The sequence below is a fragment of the Lupinus angustifolius genome, chromosome LG01 (assembly GCF_001865875.1).
Source record: "Lupinus angustifolius cultivar Tanjil chromosome LG01, LupAngTanjil_v1.0, whole genome shotgun sequence".
NCBI classification, from domain to species: domain Eukaryota; kingdom Viridiplantae; phylum Streptophyta; class Magnoliopsida; order Fabales; family Fabaceae; genus Lupinus; species Lupinus angustifolius.
Window position 1 is genome coordinate 3,810,675 of NC_032009.1, and position 10,521 is coordinate 3,821,195.

Genomic DNA, 10,521 nt, shown 5'->3' on the forward strand with positions numbered 1-10,521 from the left:
TTTGCTCCTTTTATGAATATGTATTGTAATAAATAATAATTCACATTCTACCTTCATAATATTTTTTCTCTTAAAAAAAAGTGAGTTTTTTTATATTTGACTTTGATTTTATTAGGCTTGACATTTTTAATTATTATTTTTAGTAGAAAATAGTTTTTTTTATAAATATAGATATAGAGATGAAAGAAATGTATTTTGTCTCCATCAATAAAGTATCCATGATCGAGAGTGTTTAAAAAACAGGTCTAATCCTGAAAAGAAAAGGAATATATGGATAATATAGTAAGGGTTGCAGTAAATGGCAACACATCAAGTAAGACATAATAACTCTGAAACTTCTTGCAAGGGTTTGCCATAAATCAACAACTATGTGAAACCTTCATCTCCCAACCACTATTAGCAATATCGTCAAGGATTGAGCATACCAATTAACCTTTCTATATATGTGGGAAACCTTTCAGTTCACCACTGGTTAAGTAAGGTTGTGATGTTCCCGAGCCACATTATCATGGGAGTGTGCATTTGCACGCCCTCTAAAAAAAATATTTATATATATTAACTTTATAGTTAACATCAATTCTACTTCAGTTTATATAAAATTGCACTTATATTATAACATTTATCTTATTCTAATTAATTGTAACTATTCAATATAACATGCATCCTCTTAACAACTCCACTTGATTGAAGCCTATCGAGATCAACAAGTTTCAAACACTTCAGGGTTACATCTTTTGTGTACACCAACAAAGCATTGGTCTCATTGGTCTCCTGATATAAAGTCTCACTAGATCCTCAAGATGACCAAAATGTCAATAGTTCAATTTTTAAGAGTAATACTTATTAGGAGGACAATCACGCAAGCTCTTTACCCATAGCATTAGGATATACCCAGTACCAAAAAAACCATCTTTTGCGTACACACTTGCTGCTCTTAGTAGTACCATTCATACCAACTTCAGAAGTGATCTTTTAAATATTTAACCAATTCATTTTCTGCATTAAACTTACAATATGTAGATCTATACTTGGTATCTACAATCATCACTAGCACAAATTTATTAATATCAACATTACAGATGCAAGGAGAAACTGAGGGAGGGTAACTGTTAAAAAATCAGGGCGATCACTCTGGCAAATTTTGTCACTGAATACTTGAAAATCAATTGTAACAAAAGACCACAACCCCTTCCTCTAAACAAAACAAAAAAAATCTCCAAATTCAGATATGCTAGAAGTGGTCAGTCTTTAACATCTGCAACACCTTCGGCACAAATCTGAAACCTTGCTTCAGCTTCGGCCAAACAAGGAGAACTTATCACTTTGCATATACGCTCTTCCCCTCTTCCTTTCCGGAGCGCTAGCCTGTCATAACAAGTTAACATCCAGGATAAGAACAAACTTAGAGGAGAGTTCAAAATAAACACTTCGAGTTTTGGAGTTTCGACCTTGTCGTTGTAGCATGAGCCATTATGTTGCCTCCAATAGGCTTGACTTGAGGCCCAGCAAAGACTGCAGAACCGTCTACTTGTGAAACTACTTGGTTTGTTATGACAATAGCCACACCAAACTACAATTAAAGGATCAAAGCAGATTATTAGCTCAAAACTGATTTTGCATGCCAAGTGGTAAAATCTACAAGCTTGCAGTATTTTATTCATTATTAAGAAAAGACGAACAATGCATGTCCTGTAATTTGAAAACCTGAACCTTGAATTAATCTATACTAGAAGCTAGAAAGTTAGATGCATTGCCATCCTGACATGCATTTTTACCTCATCTGCTAATTTCTGGAGGCTCCTAAGGAACTTGGCTAAATGCATTTGCCTAGCTGAAAGCTCCCCCCTTCCAGAGAAATCTGTTCTATAGAGGGCCGTAGCACTGTCTACTATCATTAAAGCAAATCTGTATATATACACCATAAAAATGTAAGTCTCGTAAGCAATTTTTTGTTACCCATACGATAAGTGCAAAAAAGGGACAAATTCTGACAACTCGGAATACTGAAACACATCAACAAGTTGAGCTTCTGCACTCACTAATCGCACATCACATCATCACCAACCAAGGAAATTTCACAATCCTTGGCATTATTAAGGAGCTGGAAGATAAAAAACAGGCTACCTCTGCTAGTGATAAAGTTGGCGTTGAGCACCTGAGTACCATTTTGTGATACCTACAAGATTATCTACACCTTGGCTAATTTTTACAATACTCAGCAAAGGGAATATCAGAAGTCACACCTTGTTTCCACCATCATTGAAGCTGCTTCAAGCAGAAGGCGTGATTGATGATCAGTGTTATATGCTCTAGCATAAGCGACATTTTCCAATACATCAGCTCCATTCAGTCCAAACCTGTAGCACATAGCATCATAAGTTTTGAATTCACACATTCACAGGGTAGAACATTCATATCAATGACCATTTTACCTATCTGCTATCTGCAAGAGTCGCTGTGGTCTAAATGTGCCCTCAGCATCTATGTACATGGCTTTCCCCTCACCACCTCCTTGATCTAGTGGCAACTACGATATCAACAATAAATGTAAAACCATTTTATCTATATAATCTCCTGGATCATGTTCAATTACCAGTTTACCTTTACCACAAAAAGGAAACTACTTACTTGGCAAGTGACACATAGAGTATGACACAACTGAGTCTTCCCGGATCGAAATTCTCCATATAACTCCGTGATAGAGCCTGTCTCAATTCCTCCTGGTAGACGCAGCAACACCATGTTATGACATTTCATCAGCGAAACATACGATGTTATAAAGCCCACACCACATATAAACAATCCCATCATGGGTCTCACCTTCCAACACCTTGTCAAGCTCTATCGATCCCGTCGTTATCTGAATAATTTCGGCCCGCTGAGCATGGAGTTCACTAGCACTAGTAAAACCCATAGGCACCAACTTACTAGCTATCAATAAACAAGAGAACATCACAAAGTTCAGTAGAACTTCACAAATACTGAAACGAAACGGGAAAATACATGATGCATACCTGCTTCAATAATCTTGTCAACTTTAGCTTCACTAATACCTTTGATTTGCAAAAGGTCTTTCCTAGGAGTGTAAGCAACAGATTCAACAGTACAGATTCCCGCATCTTTAAGCTTCTTAACATCTACAGCTGCTATGCCTGATGCCTGAGATTATGATTAAAAATCATTAGGGTTTCGTAGCAACTGAAACAACATTAAAAAAGCAAAACCCATTTAAATGGTTGGTAATTGAGCTGCAATAACAAACAAAAAACACAAAAAATAGTGATCTTTAGCACTAAACAAAAATGGGTAACAGTGATTGACCCAGTATGAAGAAATTGGCAGAAACAAACACTTAAATCATTATAAGAAAAGGTTTATTTTTGAAGAACCCAATGGGGAACCAATTTAGGAGGGAATTGTGATTATTGAATAATGAGTACCTGAAGTTGTTCAACAGGGAAAGGGCCATGTTGTATTTCTTCAGCATCATTCTGTTGTTGTTGTTGTTGGGGCGCTTTCTGTCGTTGATGCTCCATGCTAGTTGTTGCTGACGTCAGGATCAAAAAAATTAAAACTTTATAGAAAATAGAGAAGTGGGGGCGATGAGGGGAACAACGAGAATTTTAGAATTTCCTAATCGGAATGGGAAATAGGAGGAAGAAGAGATATAGATTTGGAGGGGGGAAATGGGAATTCAAAAACGTTGAGGGGCGCCAAAATAATTTTCCTTCTTCACAAGCTTATTGGGGAAGCTAAGCTTAGGTCACAACCCATAAATTGTTATTTTTTTATTTTCTTATATGTAGTTTTAGTCATATAATAATAAATATAAAAAAAAGATATTTGTTTAATAGCGTAGGATTTCGCTAGATTTTTAGTATGTCCCCAAAGTTAAAATTCAATTCCTAAAAGTGACACTTATTACGAGAGATAATTATATGTATAAGAAGTATATTCATTTTCAAAAACTTTGTTGTAAATGAAAACCTAGGGAGTTCTAAATACAAAAGTCAGATACATGGTGAGACTTGGGCCAAGTGTCAAATATCACTATATTATTACAACATCTATATTTGATAGAGTTTAAAATCTATGCACCAACAATGTAATTTTTTTTACAGTATAAACACATTATTTATCATTGATTTGTATTATTTTATTTGACAGTCAATAGTGATTAATAAATCAATAATGAATAATTTGCTGACGACAATGCAAAAAACATATACATCATTAGTATATACAAATTAAATTCATTTCGATATGTTATAAAGATTAAATCTAAAACAAAAATATAATCTACTTCTTTATTAAGAATAGAAGGGGCTGATATTATTACTATAATAGACTTCTTCACTTATTGGCACATGTATGTTGATAGGGGTAATTGTGTCATTTTGAAGATCTCAAAAGATGATTTGAATTTGAATTTTGAAATCCTAAATAATGTATGTTTTACACGTGTAAGTTAGTGCATCTAATCGGGAAAATTATGGGATAGTGTAGTTTGACTACATTATCCCCGCTTTAGTGTATGTTTTGAATTAATTACAGGATTGAGGTAGATTTTAGTGGATCTCGTGGACCAGATCCACAAGTTTGGCAAAGTCGTGGACCCCGGCCACGATTTCACTGGAAAGTCGTGGACTACATCCACGATTTCCCTGCAAGGTGTCAGGTCCCTATAAGTCGTGGACCACGTGCACGACTTTCATGGCAATGTCGTGGATCGGGTCCACGAGTTCCATGCAATGTCGTGGACCTTGTACACGACTTACAAGTCGTGTATTGGATCCACGATTTCCAAGCTCTATATATTTCCCCCGCCCCGAGTGTAAAACCACACTGAAGGAAGAACTTAACTGTATAAAAAAATTGTATCCTACTGGAATTGAAGAACTCTGCATATTTAAGGTAACTTCAAATGGTTTAAATTTTTTTATATCTTTTATTTTATATATAATTTTACGTGTTACCTTTGTTTAAATGTAAATATGTTTGTTTATTTTTTACTCTATGTTATATGTAGATGGCAATTATTAGAGATATTGTTAGTGATTTTAGTGATGAGGAGGACATTGAGCTTTATGATGACGAGGATGATGATATTCAGATTACCACACATGAACCAGTTAGCGTAACATATCATAATCCTTCATCTTTTTTCGTTAACATTGATCATCAATCTGGACAAGATTTTCCATATATAAGTACTCACATAAGTAATGATATAGATAATGAGTTATTTGTTGATATGCAATTTGAATAAAATGAGGCAACAATAAATGTGGTAAAACATTTTCATATTAGAAATTTTGTTGATTACGTTGTGGATGAGTCTAGGCCAGATAGATATGTTGTAAAATGTAAATATTATGGTGTTGGGTGTGAATGGAGACTTCGAGCATCAAAAAGTTTGAAGCGTGATATTTGGGAGATTAGAAAAATTAGTGGAAGACACACTTGTGTATCCACTAATATTTCACAAGATCACACGAAGTTGAACTCATCTTTCATCGCAAACTGCATTGTGCAACTAGTATCAGAAGATCCTGGTATACCAATCAAAGCATTAGTGAAGGAAGTGGTAACTCGTTTTGGTTATACGGTCACATATAGGAGGGCTTGGACTGCTAAACAAATGGCAATGACCCAAATTTATGGTGATTGGGAGGGATCATACAAGGAGTTACCTCGTTGGTTGAATGCTGTTCAATATTATGCACCAGGTACAATTGTAAGATATTCAACATCTAACCTTGATGAACATAATACTTTAGTTATTGATAGGGTGTTTTGGGCTTTCAAGCCGTGCATTGAAGGATTCGGTTTTTGCAAACCAATCCTTCAAGTTGATGGGACGTTTTTGACTGGAAAGTATACTGGAACTTTGTTAATAGCAAGTTCCCAAGATGGTAACAGACGTATATTTCCAGTAGCATTTGCGATTGTAGAAGGAGAGACCAAAGAGGCATGGGAATGGTTTTTCTACAATCTTCGGACATATGTTACCCCACAACCAAATATTTGCATTATATCAGATACGGGTACAGGTTTATTAGGTGCATTACGTACTGAGCTCCCTCAATGGTGTGATGGTCATTCTGTATATTGCATCCGCCATGTTGCTAGCAATTTCAACAAGGAGTTCAGAGATAATGATCTGAAAGAAAAAGTCATTGAAATGAGTAAGTGTTGAAATGAATGTCAATTATGTGAAACTGTTTGTATGTTGGATTTTTGTGAATATTTTTGTACTTGTTGTAGGCTATGAATTGATGCGGCCAAGATTTGAGAGAATGCTTGCTGTATTACGTCAAAAAAACTCTAAGGCGGCAGCGTGGTTAGATAAAATCCCAAAAGAAAAATGGACGCAATCATATGATGAGGGGAGACGGTATGGCCATATGACGACGAATTTGGCTGAATGTGTAAATGCGGTTCTGAAAGGAGCAAGGGCCTTGCCTATTACTGCACTTGTTAGAGCAACATATCATAGACTAAACTCCTGGTTTCTACACCATAGAAATGAAGCAAATAACATGATCAGGGCGGGTCATGTTTATTGCGAAGAATTGAGTAAGGTGATTAATGAAAATAATCGAAAAGCTACTTGCCATATTGTACGAAATTTTTCGAGGGATTCAGGAGTGTCGGAAGTCGAAGTTGCTAGTACCGGTGGTAGTCGATACGCAAGAGTATACACAGTTAGATTAATGGACAACTGGTGTGATTGTGGGGAATTTCAATCACTTAGATTGCCATGTTCACATGTTATTGCTACTTGTGCATCATTGAACTTAGACTATGGCCAATTTATATCACCGATTTATAGGTTAGAGAACTTACAGAAGGTTTATGGACATGAGTTTCAACCCATTGCAAATGAAGAATATTGGCCTTCTTACTTAGGTCCAACGTTCATTCCTAATCCCCTTATGCGTAGGAACCGTACTGGAAGACCAAAAACTACACGTATACACAATGAAATGGATGATTCTCAGTCCCAACAAAGTAAAAAATGTGGGTGGTGTAGGAGTGAAGGACACAATAGGAAGAAATGCCCTTTTAGAAGTACCGAAGTTGGACAAAGTTCAAGGCAAAACTAAGTGATGTAATATCCCACTTTTGTGTGATTTTGTAATTTTGTAATTTTGTGCAATGTTGTGTAATTTTTTGTAATTTTATAATATGTGTAATACAATTGTGTACATACATAATTCGGAATATACACTTTCTAAATATTATTCCTTAACACATCAATTTAAAATACACTTTCTAAATACAATCCATTAACACGTCAATTTAATATACACTTTCTAAATACAATCCATTAACACATCAATTTAATATACACTTTCTAAATATTATTCATTAACACTTAAATTTTTGTAATTATTTGTAATTTTTTTAATATCCCACTTTTGTGTAATTATTTGTAAGTGGTGTAATTTTAGTACATTAACACATCAATTTTAATATACAACACATAAATAAACCATTAACACATCAATTTTAATACACCATTGACAAATCAATTTTAATATACACTTTCTAAATATTTAAATATTTTACTACACAAAATTGAAACAAATTTCAAACAATTCAAATTTAAATTCGGATTCAAAATTAAATACAATTCAAAATTCAAATTTCAAAATTCAAAATAATTTGAATTCGGATTCAAATTTCACATTTCAAAAAAAATACAACACATAAATACACCAATAAATACGAATTCAAAAAAAAACGGAAAATCAGAAAATTAATTGAAAGTCGTGGATGGTATCCACGACTTTGGTGCAGATTACTAGGGTTTTCAGGAACTCGTGGATGCCAACCACGAGTTCTGTGTAAGTGAATTAAAGGAAATCGTGGATGTCAGCCACGACTTCAATGAAAGTCGTGGACTGCACCCACGACTTTGGCCCAGGCTAGGGCTACGTGGGAATCTGAGGCAGCCACAACTGATTAGAGGTGGAAGACAAAATCAATCGCAACAACAACAACAACTAAGAGTTCAACCACCTCGAAGGAGAAAGGCACCTGGATGTGGAACATCATCTCATAGACGTCATTAGGATATTTTTTTTCCCGCTAATCAAATGTATTTGAATTTTAAATTACAATTTATGAAACTTTCTTCCATTTCCAATTCCATTTTTCTTATTTTTTTAATTTTAACTTACAAATTATGACAATTCCAAAAAAATAAAAAAATACCATACTAAAAAATTACAAAAATACATTAACTTAACTAAAATTATAACATGTTAAATTACCATACTAAAATACAAAAATAATCATTTAACTAAAATTACCATGTTCAAAATATATTTATTTTATAACTTAAACAAAACAAAAAAAAAGCACGTAAAACCATATAACCCATGCAAACTCGTGTATGGGGTCCACGACACTGGAAGTCGTGTACCCCATCCACGATTTCAGTGAGGAGAGAGAAAATTAAAGGGAAATCGTGGGTCTGGTCCACGACTTTCCCCTGGAGTCGTGCCTGTCATCCACGACTATGCCAAAGTCGTGGACCCCATCCACGACTTTCAAAAAACTACCCCAATCCCGTAATTATTTGAAAAGGTACCCCAAAGTTGGGATACTGTAGTTTGACTACCCCAATCCCGTAATTTTTCCATATTCTCTCTACAAGCTAGGTGAGGTGTTTCAGTTTCATTGACTAGCTATCACAATTTATTAATTGAAGGTGATTGATTGAAGTGATATATATATATATATATATATATATATATTATTTATTGTTTGGGTTTAACTTTTGAATATATAATATAAAAAATATTTGTGTGGTGACCCAATTTCTTTATAAACATCACTTAGACAACTTATGAGCAAGTGAAGAGGAAATTATTTGCTCTTTCAGATCATTTGGAATCTATACCATGTTTTTATGGACAAGATATAGAAAATTCTTTTGGTATTCAATTTTAAAAAATATGATTATTGAATTACAATTTTAAGAATGAATGTCAATTATGAATAAAATAAGATATTAACACTTTATTTATTCATATCAAAATAATATTCTCACTCATTGAGTTGAATTATTAAATTTATACTTTGTTTATTTCTTTTAATAATTCAGAAAAAAGACAAAAGAATTATTCTTTTAATTTTTTGTCTCACAAGAAAAATTTATCTTCTCCTATGTGCTACTCCCTCTACAATGATGAATTTAGAAGGCATTGATAAATTCAGTATTATTAAATTCGATTAGATCAGTTGATTTATCATAGAATGGATATCCAATTTGTTCGAGTTGTTCGTTTGTCAACTATGAACCAAAATCAATATAGATAGATTCGATTTGGCTATTTTGCATATAAAATCGACAACTTGGTCTATCTAACAAGTCACGTCCGCTAAATCAATCATTTTTAAATAAAATAGCATCAAAATTATGTTTATAAGGAAAAAAAAATTGTTCTTTCAACTTATTTGTGTTTATGTTTGTCATTATTGGAATTTCGTTTGTTATTTTTTAGCTTATATTGTAACAAAATCTAATTTGTTTAATTAAGATTTAAACTTATTTGTCCATTTTTGTTGTAATCAAATTGTAAAAACTGTGTTATTTGACGATATTTTCTACTTATTTATGATATTTTATTATTGTAAAACTTTTTATTTTATTATTTAATTAGTATTTGTGTGATGACATTATTCTTAAAGGGATTCTAATTTTATTCCTTAGCGGATTTTAATTTCATTCCTTATCAATACAACCATTTAATGCATTTACTAATGGAATTTCAACACACTATTACATTCATCCATTTCTTTCTAAATAATTGTTGTCTCTAATCTCATATGAAAACATATTATATCTTTTCTATATGCACATAACCTTTCATTCCATTTATCCTCAAATGTAATTTTTGTTTGTTTCTCCATCTAAACTGTAAGTTTATTGTTAGTGAATTATTCCCTTATTTTAGAGGTTTGAAAATTGTGTATAACATGCATAAATCGTGTCTCACATTTATGAGTTTAAGACCCGTTTCTTTTTATAGAATGCGGTCATAATTTCATAGTTCTCATCTTCTTCATCCACGAGTTCTTCTAGAGAGAGAAAAAAGAAAGTGAAGTCATGCATGAGAAGCACAAGATCTACATCTTTCCCATAAATTTTACAAAAGTTGTACTAGATGGTAAATAAAAAATCAAATTACTTGGATAAATTTTCCTTAGTGATGAGGAGGACATTGAGCTTTATGATGACGAGGATGATGATGTTCAGATTACCACACATGAACCAGTTAGCGTAACATATCATAATCCTTCATCTTTTTTCGTTAACATTGATCATCAATCTGGACAAGATTTTCCATATATAAGTACTCACATAAGTAATGATATAGATAATGAGTTATTTGTTGATATGCAATTTGAATAAAATGAGGCAACAATAAATGTGGTAAAACATTTTCATATTAGAAATTTTGTTGATTACGTTGTGGATGAGTCTAGGCCAGATAGATATGTTGT

General features: G+C 33.3%; 2 protein-coding genes across 2 annotated transcripts; one reads left to right on the forward strand and one right to left on the reverse strand.

The window, feature by feature from the left end:
• Positions 1,029–3,714, reverse strand: LOC109348001 (DNA repair protein RAD51 homolog). Its single transcript, XM_019588173.1, has 9 exons — positions 3,441–3,714; positions 3,015–3,159; positions 2,821–2,931; positions 2,629–2,720; positions 2,433–2,527; positions 2,244–2,357; positions 1,776–1,905; positions 1,449–1,570; positions 1,029–1,365 (listed from the first exon to the last, which is right to left on the reverse strand). Exons 1-9 carry the CDS (start codon positions 3,534–3,536, stop codon positions 1,242–1,244), a joined length of 1,029 nt encoding a protein of 342 aa, XP_019443718.1. The 5' UTR covers positions 3,537–3,714; the 3' UTR covers positions 1,029–1,241.
• On the forward strand, positions 4,447–7,109 carry LOC109338030. Its single transcript, XM_019575464.1, has 4 exons — positions 4,447–4,463; positions 4,555–4,700; positions 5,730–6,188; positions 6,268–7,109. The coding sequence occupies exons 1-4, from the start codon at positions 4,447–4,449 to the stop codon at positions 7,107–7,109; spliced, it is 1,464 nt and encodes a 487-aa protein (XP_019431009.1).

Coding starts and splice junctions, on each gene's coding strand:
- LOC109348001 (XM_019588173.1), bottom strand. CDS start 3,536: ATGGAGCATCAACGACAGAAAGCGCCCCAACAACAACAACAACAGAAT. Junction 2,528..2,628: donor CTCTATGTGTCACTTGCCAA/GTAAGTAGTTTC, acceptor TTGATATCGTAG/TTGCCACTAGATCAAGGAGG. Junction 1,571..1,775: donor TCCAGAAATTAGCAGATGAG/GTAAAAATGCAT, acceptor CTTTAATTGTAG/TTTGGTGTGGCTATTGTCAT.
- LOC109338030 (XM_019575464.1), top strand. Junction 4,701..5,729: donor CCCTATAAGTCGTGGACCAC/GTGCACGACTTT, acceptor ATTATGCACCAG/GTACAATTGTAAGATATTCA. Junction 6,189..6,267: donor AGAAAAAGTCATTGAAATGA/GTAAGTGTTGAA, acceptor TACTTGTTGTAG/GCTATGAATTGATGCGGCCA.